The sequence below is a fragment of the Aquarana catesbeiana genome, linkage group LG02 (assembly GCF_042186555.1).
Source record: "Aquarana catesbeiana isolate 2022-GZ linkage group LG02, ASM4218655v1, whole genome shotgun sequence".
NCBI lineage: Eukaryota > Metazoa > Chordata > Amphibia > Anura > Ranidae > Aquarana > Aquarana catesbeiana.
In genome coordinates this window covers 749846851-749862464 of record NC_133325.1, presented here as the reverse complement: position 1 = coordinate 749862464, position 15614 = coordinate 749846851, and the positions used below count along the sequence as shown (strand labels likewise).

Here is a 15614-nt window from a genome sequence, read left to right as displayed (position 1 = left end):
CTGCATCTCCAGTGGGATTGCACAACTGAGTATGCTGGAGGCAAATAGATTCAACACCCCATCATACCCATTTTATTCCCGTCCCTGCCAGCTTTGTTCAGATTGGGACTATTGAAGATTCAATCAGAGAGGCTTTCTGAAAGCAAACATCTGCAATCGCTTTAGAAAACCCATGATGCCCTGTGACACTAATGTCATGGGTGCCCTGTATATTAAATGTTATACAATTAAAGGATATGTAAAGGCTCGTGTTTTTAAAAAGATAAAGAAAATGCCATACTTACCTCCTCTGTGCAGTTGGTTTTGCACAGAGTGGCCCCAATCCTCATCTTCTGGAATCCCTCAGCGGCACTGCTGGCTCCCTCCTTTTCTCGAGTGCCCCGTTGAAGAGCCGCTCTCCCTCGGGGCACTTATGCGGGCACACTCCCGCGTCCTGCTTCTGCGTCCATTAACAGGCAGCAGGACTCGGCCTGTCCACGGCTCCCGCATCATTGGATTTGATTTACAGCTGTGGGAGCCAATGGCTGCGCTGCTATCTATCCAATCAGGACCCGAGACGCTGGCTGGAACTGGTGTGCTGGTGCCCGTCGCGGAAAAGACCAGGTTTAGGTAAGTAAAAGGGGGGCTCTGGGGCGCTGCTGCATTACAGGAGGTTTTTCATCTTAATGCATAAAATACATTAAGGTGAAAAACCTTGAGGGTTTAGAACCCCTTTAAAATGTTATGGCTAAGTGGTTAGCACTTCCGCCTAGCAGCACTAGTGTCGCCTGTTTGATTTCCAACCACGGCACTACCTGCATGGAGTTTGCATGTCCTCTCTATGCATGCGTGGGTTTCCTCGGGTACTCTGGTTTGCTCCCACACTCCAAAGACATGCTGGTATGTTAATTGGCTCCTGTCTAAATTCGCCCTAGTATGTGTATTTATGAATGTGAGTTAGGGACCTTAGATTTGTAAGCTCCATGAGGACAGGGACTGGTGTGAATGTACAATACATATGTAAAGTGCTCCGTAAATTGAAGGCGCTATATAAGTACCTGTAATAAATTAATAAAATAGTATGATAAAAATCTTCAATGAACCACTTTCCGACTGCTGCACGCCCATATACGTCAGCACAATGGTAGCGGTGGGCAAATGTGCTTACCTGTACACCCCCTTTAATTGGTGGGGTTAGCGGGCCCGCCGCGTACAGCGTGACTGGACCCGCTGACTATGTCCACCGGTCTCCCAGCAATCGTGTCACGGAGCTGCAGAACGGGGAAGTTCCTATGTAAACAAGGCATTTCCCCGTTTTGCCTTGTGACATGACAGAGATCACTGCTCCCTGTCATCGGGAGCAGTGATCGCTGTCATGTGAGTTGTAGCCCACCCCCCCCCACCCCCCACAGTTAGAATCACTCCCTAGGACACACTTAACTCCTTGATTGCCCCCTAGTGGTTAACCCCTTCCCTGCCAGTGTCATCTGAGTAATCAGTGCATTTTTATAGCACTGATCGCTGTATAAATGACAATGGTCTCAAAATAGTATCAAAAGTGTCCGATGTGTCCGCCATAATGTCGCAGTTATGATAAAAATCGCCACCATTACTAATAAAAAAAAATAATAAAAATGCCATAAAACTATCCCCTATTTTGTAGATGCAATAACTTTTGCGCAAACCAATCAATATACACTTATTGCGATTATTATTTTTTTTTTTTTACCAAAAATATGTAGAAGAATACATAACCTAAACTGAGGAATTTTTTTTTTTTAATATATATATTTTTGGGGGTTAGAGAAAAAAGTAAAACAAAAGTTTTTTTTTTTTTTTTTTTTTTGTTTTTTTTTTTACAAAATTGTCGCTCTTTTTTTGTTTATAGCGCAAGTATAGTGTCAGTTAAAGCGTCGGTGCCGAATCGCAAAAAGCGCTCTGGTCAAGAAGGGGGTAAAATCTTCCGGGGCTGAAGCGGTTGAAAAAAAAAAAAATTAAGCTGAATATTGTCTAAATACAAATGCCTGCATATTCTTCCTTAAAACTTGGTGTGCTTTGTGTATTTCTTGCAAATCTGTGCAGTAATCCTCTAAGAAAGTTTACCTCTGTGCAGGAGCTTCCTGTAATAAAGACCGGTCACTGCTGTTCTCTCTCCTTGTACACGGTGACTGGTCTTGTCTCCGCCCCCTCCTGTATTTATCTGTAGGCAGCCTGTAGTAGATGGAGCTGCTGGGCCCCTCCCACGACTCTGTCCTCTGCACAGGCAATGTACAGCACAGTGATGATATCACCACTACTTTAACAAGGTGAAATCGGGGCATTTGGCAAATACAAAGTGGCTTTATATGCTTTATGGCTACTGAGGAATATATTTTAAATTAAAATATCTGTGCCTGCAGCTTGGCTTTAAAGCGCTCATTGTCAAACACGATTCTTCCCATAAACGTTTTCAGCAGTTCCTCTATAGCTTGTTCCTAGACTTCCTCTGCTCTGTAGCTAGCTCCTGTATTTTACTTCAGTGCAGCAAGCTGAGCTGAGGCTTTAAACACTGTTTTTTTCTTTCAACCGTGACTGTATAGTTCTGACAATTTCAGAATAATTTTGCTTGAAATAAAACTAGCCTGTGTAATTGAGGCCAGAGTGTTAAAGATGGAGGGAATTCATTTTTATGTTCAATAGTTTTAATTTTTTTTTTAAGGTGAATGCAATAGCAAAATGACATCTCTCTCCTCTTCATTCTGGAAACCTTTATGATTTTCTTTGTAAAGTCCTTCTTTTCATTGGGGAGCCTTTGTTGCAGAAGATTACCAAGTCTCTTTGTGTCTTCATAGGGTCTGGTTTTGGCACATCAGCAGTCAGGATGAAAGTAGGCTACAGCTGAGCTACTTTATCAGGCATTAAATATTAATAAGCCATTTTTGTTCCTCTTGACTTGTAAATGCCAAGTGGACCATTAGTCCTTGCATGTTTATTTTGCACTTCGGTGGTCAGTACACACTGAAAGTGAACCGGTGTTGACTGAAGCTCTGAGAAGTGCCTACAAGCACTTTCAGAGACCTTTTAGGGTGCCATGCGATCCCTGGAGCCTTCATAGCTTCATTATGTGAATCTCAGCCTTAAACATTAATATTGGTCTATAAGTTTAATTGGGGACTTCTCTGACTTGTAATGAGATGCAGAAGGGCAAAGTGGATGGCTGTGGTTCAGCTTCAAGATCTCAAAATTTGCATTGTAGAGTGTGTCACATGTTGGGGCTCCCAGGGTGACCTCTATGATATCAAAGGCTATCAAGATGGCTGTGGCTTAGCTTCATGATCTTCAAGATCATAAGTTTGTATTGTTGGGTGCTTCACATTTTATGGCTCCCAGGGTGACCTCTAAGATATCAGAAAGTACTTTTAATCAGGTTACTAGGCTCACATACTCAACTTTCTTGCACTCACCATGAGCAAAAAAAATAACCAGTACTTTAGGTACAGAGGAACATGTGACTCGCTACCCTGCCTTCTATGTGACAGCGGTGGTGCTTGATTGGCCCAGTGATGTCACATGGGAGTGTTGAAAAGAGTCCTCAGAGTTAGTTACTCCACACACAAATTCCAAAAGGAAAAAGGGGATCTGCTCACCATTTAAAAGCCCTAAGTCCTGTCTATTAAAGTGATACTAAACCCACAACAGTAAAATCAGTCTGTATATGCAGTAAAGCGTGCTTGTTATACTCACTGTGGAACCTAAAGGGTTAATCCTCCACATTGTGTAAAAAGGCTGTTTGATCCTGTCTTCTCTGATCCTCCCCTTCTTCTACAGTCCCCAATCCATCTCCTGATAGAACAGAGCCTTGGGGCACTCTGCACATGCTCAGTTTGGTGTGTATTGCTAGAGAAGTTTTTTTTCCCTTTTGGGTTGGGTGCATATAATCAGTACAAGGCCAATCAGCACTGTCCAGACAGAAGGTCAGGGGACATGCATCCTCCATAGGACAGTCAGAGGAGAATGAAAACTCCTCCAACAAGCTTTACCCAGTGCTCAGCCGGACACTGATAGAAGTCAGAAGACTGCTATATACTGCTGATGAGAAAAGATATTTAGATGTTTATATTTACTAAAATAATTGCATTTCCCTGTTCTGTGTACTGTGGGACACCAGATATAATGAAAGCAGGGTCCTGGGTTTAGTAACACTTTGAGCTCTCTATCATAGAGACTACTCCATTTGGTATATGCACAGCTAATGCGTTTACCCCTAAGGTGAATGCGTTAGATTGGGTGTGGAGTCCATAAGCAGCCAGTGACCACTGGAAACTAGCTTCTGGGATCGGAGGATGAATGAGGAGGACTGACGCATGTAGCGGAATATTATTTCTGATTTCCAACTCGAGCAACTTGAAGGTTACATAGAGTTTAATTTATTTGCTCCAAGTAGCCAAGTGGAGCAAAGAGAAACCAAATAAGCCATAAATATGTGCTGTTGGGCCAAGCAAGTATTAAAACAAATCTGTTGATTTTCCTTGTATGGGCAAAGCACAGGTTTGATTTAAGGCTAGGTGCCTGATTTTCTGATTGGCGTGTTAGGTATACCAGGTTTGAGTCCCTTGAGATGCTGAAATATGTCAGGGAAGGTGTGTGATGGCATCTCTTGGTGCTTTAGCTCCTGAGATCTGGGCACTTTCTGGTCATAAAAGGAACATGTCAGGACAGAGATTTAGTATCTGTCAAAAGTGAGTACACCCCCTCACATTTTTGTAAATATTTTATTATACCTTTTCATGTGACTACACTGAAGTAATTACACTTTGCCACAATGTAAAGTAGTGAGTGTACAGCTTGTATAACAGTGTAAATTTGCTGTCCCCTCAAAATAACTCGACACACAGACATTGATGTCTAAACCGCTGGCAACAAACGTGAGTACACCCCTAAGTGAAAATCTTCAAATTGGGCCCAAAGTATCAATATTTTGTGTGGCCACCATTATTTTCCAGCACTGCCTTAACCCTCTTGGGCATGGAGTTCACAGAGCTTCACAGGTTGCCACTGGAGTCCTCTTCCACTCCTCCATGATGACATCACGGAGCTGGTGGATGTTAGAGACCTTGCGCTCCTCCACCTTCTGTTTGAGGATGCCCCACAGATGCTCAATAGGGTTTAGCTCTGGAGACATGCTTGGCCAGTCCATCACCTTTACCCTCAGCTTCTTTAGCAAGGCAGTGGTTGTCTTGGAGGTGTTTGGGGTCGTTATGTTGCAATACTGCCCTGCGGCCCAGTCTCAGACGGAAGGAGATCATGCTCTGCTTCAGTATGTCACAGTACATGTTGGCATTCATGGTTACCTCAACGAACTGTAGCTCCCCAGTGTTGGCAGCACTCATGCAGCCCCAGACCATGACACTCCCACCACCATGCTTGACTGTAGGCAAGACACACTTGTGTTTGTATTCCTCATCTGGTTGCCACCACACACGCTTGACACCATCTGAGCCAGAAGTTTATCTTGGTCTCATCAGACCACAGGACATGGTTCCAGTAATTCATGTCCTTAGTCTGCTTGTCTTCAGCAAACTATTTGCGGGCTTTCTTGTGCGTCATCTTTAGAAGAGGCTTCCTTCTGGGACAACTGCCATGTAGACCAATTTGATGCAGTGTGCGGCACATGGTCCAAGCAATGACAGACTGACACCCCCACCCCTTCAATCTCTGCAGCAATGCTGGCAGCACTCATGCATCTATTTTCCATAGACAACCTCTGGATATGACACTAAGCACATCACTCAACTGCTTTGGTCGACCATGGCCAGTCACATGACACTGGGGAGGGAAAATGACTAATTGGGCCCAATCTGGACATTTTCACTTAGGGGTGTACTCACTTTTGTTGCCAGCGGTTTAGACATTAATGGCTGTGTGTTGAGTTATTTTGAGGGGACAGCAAATTTACACCGTTATACAAGCTGTACACTCACTACTTTACATTGTAGCAAAGTGTCATTTCTTCAGTGTTGTCACATGAAAAGATATAATAAAATATTTACAAAAATGTGAGGGGGTGTACTCACTTTTGTGAGTTACTGTATAGACTAGAGGGTGGCTTTGCAGACTTTATTGTAAAGGTGCAAGCTCTGCAGGTTTTTTCCCCCATCTTTCCTTCTCTACTTAATGAGTTGCTAACTCAACAAGTATGTGCATACCAGGTTCCTTGGTGCGTTACTTGCCTACATGCTTGTTCTTGGCATTAATTATGTGGTGTGCTCCAAACCGGCGTGGGAGAGTGGTGTTTAGGTAAGCTAGCCAATCGGTTGGTGTGCTTGAACTGTTGCCCTACCTACTGACAGCCTTAATGAGAGAACAAATAGATTCCAGCAAAAAAAAAGCAACTACATGGGGTCTCATTACCATTTTAATGATGCCTCTGGGGAGTGCTGCAACGAAAAGTATTTTCCATGGACAGCGTAAGTCCACTTGAAAATATCAAATTTGTTGATAAGTGAAGGAACCCTGTAATTCAAAAGCAGTCATAGAGCCGCAAGTTACATGCCCGATTTAGCACATAACTGTGAATTGTACACCTGCTAAAATTCTGACCTATATCGGTGTTTTCCTGAAAATGCTTACCCCTGCTGTTATAATAGTGGTGGTAATACGAAGCATGCAGAGAACAGTGCTGTATAAATAGAACAGGTTGTAGGCTACGGACATTCTTCAAGGGACACAGTTCTTTCATATATTCCAAGATCAAAGCAATTTTCTGACTAATTAGTTTAAATGTATTCCCAGATTGTAATAATTCCTCTGGGGAGTTCCCATTGTGGCTTACTGTGATTTTCTATTCTTGCAGCTAAAACAGACCAGCATTTCAAAGCATTTCTAGATGCCCAGAACCCGAAGCAGCAGCACTCTTCAACCCTGGAGTCTTACCTGATCAAACCCATCCAGCGCATTCTCAAGTACCCACTGCTTCTGAAAGAGCTGTACTCGTTAACAGACGCGGAGAGTGAAGAGCATTACCACTTGGATGGTAAGGATGCAGAGGGGTGCTACAGCTCACACAGGTTTTTAAAAGGGGTGTTTAAAGTGATTGTAAGCCTATTTTTTTTTAAATAACAAACCTGTTTTACCTGCTCTGTAATGGTTTTGCACCGAGCCATCCCAATCCTCCTCTTGTGGGGTCCCTCGCTAGTGCTCCTCCCTCCTGCCGAGTGCCCTTATAGCAAGCCACTTGCTATGGGGGGCACTTGTGAGGGCTGGATCCCAAGCTGCGCTGCGTGTGACCATAGACACACACGGTGTGGCTCGGCCTTGCCCCCTACTCTCTCCTTACAGGCTTAATTGACAGCAGCAGGAGCGAATGGTTCCCACTGCTGTCTCCATGTCCAGTGAGGTGAGAGAGAAAGGAAAGTGCTGTTGCTCTCAAGCACAGCTCTGGATTGAGATCAGGCTCAAGTAAGTATAAGGGGGGGGGTTCTGTCTGGGTGGTAGCTGGACACAGAAGGTTTGTTTCTTTAATGCAGAGAATGCATTAAAGTGAAAAAATCTTCTACCTTTACAACCACTTTAATGTTACCTGCTGGCTTGAATTCTTTCTTTTGTATACGTGAATATGCATTGCACATTTGCACACATGGAAAGTTAGCGCTTATCCCCTGCATTGCTGAGGTCATAGCTCCCAACTGTCCCTGATTTGGAGCAATGTCCCTCTGTCCCTCTTTCCTCCTCATCTGTCACTTGTTTTGGTCTGATCTATATAGTTGTATATAAAATGCACTATTTATGTTTCAAAAAGTGTTTCTGAGTGCTAAACCTTTCATCCAATTACTAAATTGCTGCATTTGTAAGTTTCAAAAGCCAATATAAAGGAATAGTAGCGGTAAAAAAAAACAAAAAAAAAAAGCACTAGTGGGTTTAACTGATCATTTTTTGTATAATTCTCCTTTATGGGGGCGTGGCTGTGGGTGTGTCCTATGCCTACGTACTCCTGCTAATAGGTGTCCCTCGTTTTCATCTCAAAAAGTCGGGAGGTATGCATGTCTGAGGTCCTGGATTCGGTTTTCACCAGGAACGTTATCCACATGGAGTTTGTATGTGCTGTGTACCTATTGTCTCCACTTCTCTTATCTTTAAAAATCAAAAACTCAGGAATAAACATCAAAGGTTGTCTGCCAGCCAACAGAAAAGCATTCTTAAAGAGGAGTTCCGCGTGGGAAAAAACAAAAACACTTTACCTGTCCAGGGAGCCTGTGATGTCGGCACCCCAGCTGATTTTCAGATCAGTTGTCAGGTGCTGCCACCGCCGCCATCTCCACTAAGGCAAACTGGCAGAGAAGCTTTTCGGTTTCACAACCAGTTTCCTACTGCACATGTGCGAAAGCGCGCTGCACTTTCTAATTGGCGCGGTGGAGGAAGGAGCCAAACTTCCGAGGGACGACGCCGTCTCCCGGAAGTGGGGATGGGGACTTGTCAAAAACAGGTTCCCTGCGTGACTTCATTGCGGCTTGCATACATCTTCTTTAACGGAAGTCCATGCAAGTCGTATTGAAGTCGCACCAAAGTAGTAAAGGAAACTTTTTCCAAGTCAGAACGATTAGAATGGTTCCATTGCCGTTAATTGGGCACGATTTTTCATGCGACTTTGAACTATTGCGGCAGTGTGAACTGAGGCTAACTGCTCGTTTAAAATGTGTAGAGAAGACGAAAGGAACGGCTGCGCTCCCAATTTATATCCACAAGATCATAAAAACAGATGTACAGGCATAGTTAGAAAAAGGTAACGCCTTTCACACGACTAGCGTGCTTTGTCAAAACGAAGCACGCTAGTCGTGTGAAACGCGCTACCTTTTTCTGCCTTCTCCATATGCCTGTACATCTGTTTTTTATGATCTGGAAATTTATTGCATCGAATTGTTAGTGCAGCTGTTCCTTTCCTCTTCTGTACACGTTTCTGCAGCAGTGACAGGGCGTGCACCCCATCTGATCATTTGTTTCATGGTTTGCAGCCTGGCTGGATCACCTGGAGCAGCTTCATTTTTGCTTGTTAAAATGGTTGTAAAGCCTAAACATTTTCTACTTTAATGTAAACCTTTTTTTGCCCTCATCCCCCTTTTTACTTTCCTGAGCCTTCATTCGATCCAGTGCTTTGCCTGTCTGCGGCTCTTCTCTCCCCTCTCTTCCTGGTATTAAGGGCTTTGCTGAGGCAGTGGGAGCCATTGAGACGGGAGCAGGGGGGGGGGGAGCCATTGAGACGGGAGCAGGGGGGGGCAGGGACGAGTCCGGTTGTCTGTGTCAATAGACGCAGACAGCGAGGCTTTGGGGGCGAGCGGCTTTTTTTGGGGGACACTCGCCGGAGAGGAGGAGCCAGGAGCACCGGCGGAGAGCTTCAGGGCTGTTCTGTGCAATTCCACTGCATAGAACAGGTAAGTATAAACCTGTTTTTGTTTTAATTTTTCAAATTTTTACATTTACATTCACTTTATGAATATTTCAAATACTTGAATGTCCATAGCTAGACCACAGGTTCGCTTTTACCCCCTTCACGCCGACGGTTTGCAGATATGTTTTCTCGGCTTGAAGGCATTACCCTGGTACCGTTTTTTTTTTTTTTAGAGCCAGCAGTTTGCTTTCTTGGGATAACTGATGCTGCTAAAAGCCAATCGGCTGTTATCCTAAGGAGCGGCAGGCCCAAGCGACCAGCTGACACGACCGTCGGAGACCCGAACAATGAATCACTTTGATCGGGTCTCTGATCTAGTAATGACATCAATTCTGGTTTATTTGGCAGCCAATGGCGCTAATTTAAAAAAAAATCCCTAGTATTCCAAAACATTTTGGCATTTTGAATGCTTTTAAGTGCACAGGAGGGATTTGGGGTCTTATAGACCCCAGATCTCTCCGTAAAGAGGACCTGTCACAAGGGACGTTTACATTCCTTGTGACAGCAATAAAAATGACCAGAATTTTTATTTTTTTTTAAAGAGACCGTGTAAAAAAAAAAACAATTTTTAAATTAAAGCACCCCATCCCTCCGCGCTCGGGCGCAGAAGCAAACACATTCGTAAGTCGCGCCCGCAAATGTAAACAGTGTTCAAACCACACATATGAGGTATCGCCGTGATTGTTAGAGCGAAAGTCATAATTCTAGCACAAGACCTCCTCTGTAACTCTAAACTGGTAACCTGTAGAAATGTTTAAAGCGTCTCCCTATGGAGATTAAGTACCGTAGTTTGTCGCCATTCCACGAGTGTCCACAATTTCAAAGCATGACATGTTTGGTATCTATTTACTCGGCATAACATCATCCTTCACATTATAGAAACAAAATTGGGCTAACTTTACTTTTTTTTTCTTTATGATGATTATTTATGATTTTTTCCAAATCAATTGCGTTTGAAAGACCACTGCGCAAATACGGTGTGGCATTAATTATTGCAATGAATGCCATTTTATTCTCTAGGGTCTTTGCATATATATATATATATATATATATATATATATTTCTTTCTCGAACATCACGGGACACAGAGCCACAGTAATTACTGATGGGTTATATAGGTATCACTGGTGATTGGACACTGGCACACCCTATCAGGAAGTTCAACCCCCTATATAATCCCTCCCCCTTGCAGGGATACCTCAGTTTTTACGCCAGTGTCTTAGGTGATGGACGTGTAAAGATGTCCTGTGCTGAGCTCCAAAGGGAATATCCTAAGATCCTATACTGGGGCAAGCCAGGCGAACCGGATCCATTCAAAGTGTCTTTTCATGGCCGAATTGAATGGTACCCGGGCCTCGTGTCCGAAGAAACGAGGTTTTACCCGTAATGCTTCTCTTTTTAGAGAGCTGGACCCCGCAGATCAGAAAATGGCTTTAAACTTCCTAATTTCTGGCGAGGTGCTTTACGGTCCCAGAACTGTTGGATCCCCCTACTGATGGGGGCCCCAGTCTCTGACGGTTTTTTCAAACGGAGCCCACCGTGAGAGGTGAAGATTGGGTCTGTGTAAACAGCACCCTGCGGCTGGATAAGGTAAGAGGAGATTCCACAGAATTTTTGAGTTCTAGTGGCTTTTCTCCTTTAAGGTAAATGCATGCTATGCCTATTGTGACCACCGGGGGCTGCCAAGAGCACAAACCTACACATGCTGACTCTGTCTCAGGTGTTGTAATCGCTGTTTATGTCCCAGCGTCTCAAGCAGGCTGCAAACGGGTAAGGTGGAAAGGGGGATTTCTCATGTTTGAATGTTCCCCCCGAGGCTAGAGAGGGGCCACAGGGGTCTAGAAAGTGGTTATACCACCCGGGCTCTGCGGCCTAATGGCCACCATCTCTCAAGATAGCTGTTCAGGCAGATCTTGTTACCAGCCTCCCCCCCCCCATCCCCAGCCTCTCTCCGGAAGCATGACAGGAGAGTCGGCAGCGCGGGAAGCGCTCGTTTTTTTTCAAAACTCGAGGGGGGGGGGGCGGTAGAGGAGGGGGCGGGATGTCAGCACAGAGTGCTTAGACTCCCACTCAGGCCAGCTGCAGGCTATTAAAGGCACTCTGTACAGGTGCACTCAGCCTTCTGAGAGACACAGAGCTGACGGTCGCATGTAAGGTGGGACACAGGCATTCTCCTAGGCAGCATTTACTGAAGTAACACCAGAGTGAGCATTGGGTAGCAAGGCTTTTAGCCAGACTACATCGCTCAGCGGGCAGTGTTCATTTGTATACCTCACACCTTGTTGCTTTGCACTATGGGTAGAAGAGGTTCAAGCACCCCAGGAACCAGAGACACTAGGGGATCTCATTCAGGTTCTGAGGGCCCCCTGTTGGCAGCATCCTCCCCCCCTAAAGATGGGCCAGGGACGGCTAGCCAGGGAGAGCCATCGGGGTCAGGGGCTACACCTGCTTCTGGCACTTCAGCCCCTGTATATATTACACAAGAGGTTTTTTCCTCAACCATTAATGGTCTAGAGGAAAGATTAATGGCCGTGATTACGTCTTCACTCAGTGGAAGAAAACGCACTAGGCTTTCCTCTGTTCCCCAAGACCCTCAGACAGAGGAGCTCTGGGATAAAGGAGATGAATCCCTTTCAGAGGATCGGGATGGGATGGATGATTCCTCTTCGGAGGATTCAGGTGGAGAGGGACCCTCTGCGACTTCCCAAGAGGAGAAAGTCTTAGTGCAGATCCTCACTGGATTGGTCCGCTCCACATTTAAGTTGCCCATACCTGAAACTGCTAAAGAATCCTCTTCTGCTTTGGGGTCACTGAAACCTTTCCAAGCAGCACATGCTTTTCCTGTTCATACTTTACTTGAAAAGCTTATTTATTCTGAGTGGGATCACCCAGACAAACGTTTTTTTCCGCCGAGAAAGTTTTCAACACTTTATCCGATGGAAGAAAAGTTTATTAAAATGTGGGGAATACCGGCTATTGATGCCGCCATTTCCTCCGTAAATAATAGCCTGACTTGTCCTGTAGACAATGCTCAGATGCTCAGGGATCCTGTAGATAAAAGGATGGAATCCCTATTGAAGGATGTTTTCTCCTTAGCAGGATCAGTGGCCCAACCTGCAGTAGCAGCGATTGGAGTCTGTCAATACTTAAGAGACCATGTTAAGCAGGTCATCAAAGTATTACCTGAACAGCAGGCCCAGGGGTTTGCTAACCTTCCAGCGGCCTTATGCTTTGTGGTTGACGCCATTAGAGATTCTATCGTGCAAACCTCCCGTCTTTCACTGGGGTTGGTGCATATACGTAGAATCCTATGGTTGAAAAATTGGTCAGCCGAAGCACCATGTAAGAAGCTACTGGCTGGGTTTCCATTTCGTGGTGCAAGGTTGTTTGGAGAGGACTTGGATAACTATATCAAGAGAATCTCTTGTGGGAAAAGCACTCTCTTACCTGTCAAGAAGAAGAGTAAGCGTCCCTCTTTCAAACGGACTCTTTCCCCAGCGCCGTGGGGCTTCAGCCTCCAGGCAGTCTCGACGGCCGCCTCCATCGGGGTCCAGAGACAAGAGTCAACCCCAGGGACAAAAGAAGTCCTGGGGAAAGAAGCCTACTAGGCAAAACACTAAGACCCCTGAATGAGGGGGCGCCCCCGCTCACTCGAGTGGGGGGAAGACTGCGACAGTTCTCAGAGCTCTGGCAGGAGGACTTCCAGGACAGATGGGTAATCTCCACGGTAACCTTAGGGTACAAGCTGGAGTTTCAGGAATTCCCCTCTCCTCGGTTCCTCAGATCAAATGTTCCCAGAGACCCAGAGAAGAAGCAGTCGCTCCTTCTAGCGTTAGAGCGACTTTTGTCGCAGGAGGTCATTATGATAGTTCCCGCAAAGGACCAGGGATTGGGCTTCTATTCCAACCTTTTTACGGTCCAAAAGCCAAATGGGGATGTCAGGCCCATTCTGGACTTAAGGGATCTGAACCGATTCCTAAGGATTCAATCCTTCCGCATGGAATCAATTCGAACAGTAGTTCCCACCCTGCAGGGAGGAGAATTTCTGGCATCAATAGACATCAGAGATGCATATCTGCATGTGCCCATTTTTCCTGCTCATCAGAAGTTTCTGCGCTTCGAGGTAGGAGGGCGCCATTTCCAGTTTGTGGCTCTACCTTTCGGGATAGCCACTGCACCTCGAGTGTTCACAAAGATCTTGGCTCCTCCTCTGGCCAGATTAAGGGCTCAGGGTATAGCTGTCATAGCATACCTAGACGACCTGCTCTTGATAGACCGGTCGATAGCCTCTTTGAATGGAAACTTGAGGACCACAGTCAGGTATCTAGAACACCTGGGTTGGATCCTCAACTTGGAAAAGTCTTTCCTAAAACCAGTAAGAAGACTGGAGTATTTAGGTCTGATTATAGATACAAGCCAGGAGAAAATATTTCTACCCCAGGCAAAGATCACTGCTTTGAGAGAGCTGATTCTGACAGTAAGGACCAAGAAGGGTCCCTCAGTCCGCCTTTGTATGAGGCTACTAGGGAAGATGGTGTCTTCATTCGAAGCAGTTCCCTATGCTCAGTTTCACTCAAGAATGCTGCAACACAGTATTCTGTCGACCTGGAACAAGAAGGTTCAGGCATTAGACTTTCCGATGCACCTGTCGCATGCGGTGCGTTAGAGCCTCAATTGGTGGCTCATACCCGAAAACCTGCAGAAGGGGAAATCCTTTCTACCGGTTACCTGGACGGTGGTAACAACAGATGCCAGTCTGTCAGGTTGGGGAGCAGTTCTGGAACAGGCTGCGGTCCAAGGGGTATGGTCCAAGACAGAGAGGACCTTACCCATCAACATTCTGGAGATCCGGGCGATACATCTAGCTCTAAAAGCCTGGATTATCAGGCTACAGGGTTGTCCAGTCAGGATCCAGTCCGACAATGCCACAGCAGTGGCTTATGTCAATCATCAGGGAGGCACCCGGAGCCGAGCTGCTCAAAAAGAGGTGAACCAGATCTTAGTCTGGGCAGAGATGCATGTGCCATGCATATCGGCAGTTTTCATCCCGGGAATAGAAAATTGGCAGGCGGACTATCTAAGTCGCCAGCAGTTACTTCCAGGGGAATGGTCTCTGCATCCCGACGTCTTTTGGGCCATATGCCAAAGATGGGGGGTTCCAGATGTAGATCTCTTTGCATCCCGATTCAACAAAAAGATAGACAGATTTGTGGCAAGGACAAAAGATCCTCTTGCATGCGGGACGGATGCGTTGGTGATTCCGTGGCATCGGTTCTCACTGATTTACGCATTCCCGCCTATTCTGCTACTACCACGACTCCTTCGCAGGATCAGGCAGGAAAGGAAGTCGGTACTTCTGGTGGCCCCGCTTGGCCCAGAAGGACTTCGTATGCAGAAATAGTAAGGATGACGGTGGGTTCCCCGTGGACCCTACCGGTACGCCCAGACCTGTTATCTCAAGGTCCAGTGTTCCATCCTGCCTTACAAACGCTAAATTTGACGGTTTGGCTATTGAGACCCACGTTCTGAAGAGTCGTGGGCTCTCCGGTCCTGTCATATCTACCTTGATTAATGCAAGGAAGCCAGCTTCCAGGATGATTTATCATAGAGTCTGGAAGGCTTATATAACCTGGTGTGAATCCAGAGGTTGGCATCCCAGGAAATATGTCATAGGTAGAATCCTTGATTTTCTACAGATGGGATTAGAGATGAAGCTGGCCTTGAGTACCATCAAGGGCCAGGTTTCTGCTTTATCAGTATTATTTCAGCGGCCACTTGCTTCGCATTCTTTGGTCCGAAACTTTATGCAGGGGGTGATGCGTCTTAATCATCCGGTTAAAGCGCCCCTAAACCCCTGGGACTTGAATTTGGTCCTGGCTGTGTTACAGAAACAACCTTTTGAACCAATAAGTCAGATTCCTTTGGTCTTGTTGACAAGGAAATTAATTTTTCTGGTGGCCATCTCTTCTGCTAGAAGAGTATCAGAATTAGCAGCTCTTTCCTGTAAGGAGCCTTATTTGATTATACACAAGGATAGAGTGGTACTACGCCCTCATCCTAGTTTTTACCGAAGGTGGTTTCTGATTTTCATTTAAACCAAGACATTGTTCTACCTTCCTTTTTTCCAGATCCCTGTTCTCCGGAAGAGAGATCTCTACATTCGTTGGATGTAGTAAGAGCAGTTAAGGCCTATCTAGGGGCAACTACTCAGATC

The 15614-nt window shown here is 45.6% G+C and overlaps 1 protein-coding gene across 5 annotated transcripts in view; it reads left to right on the top strand.

The window, feature by feature from the left end:
- TIAM1 (TIAM Rac1 associated GEF 1) overlaps positions 1 to 15614 on the top strand; it is a 607717-nt gene that overhangs the window by 558537 nt on the left and 33566 nt on the right. For all 5 annotated transcript variants that reach the window (XM_073617108.1, XM_073617106.1, XM_073617107.1 and 2 more), the window contains one exon: positions 6812 to 6991. In XM_073617108.1, coding sequence (XP_073473209.1) covers positions 6812 to 6991 — 180 coding nt within the window. The remainder of the gene's footprint in view (positions 1 to 6811; positions 6992 to 15614) is intronic.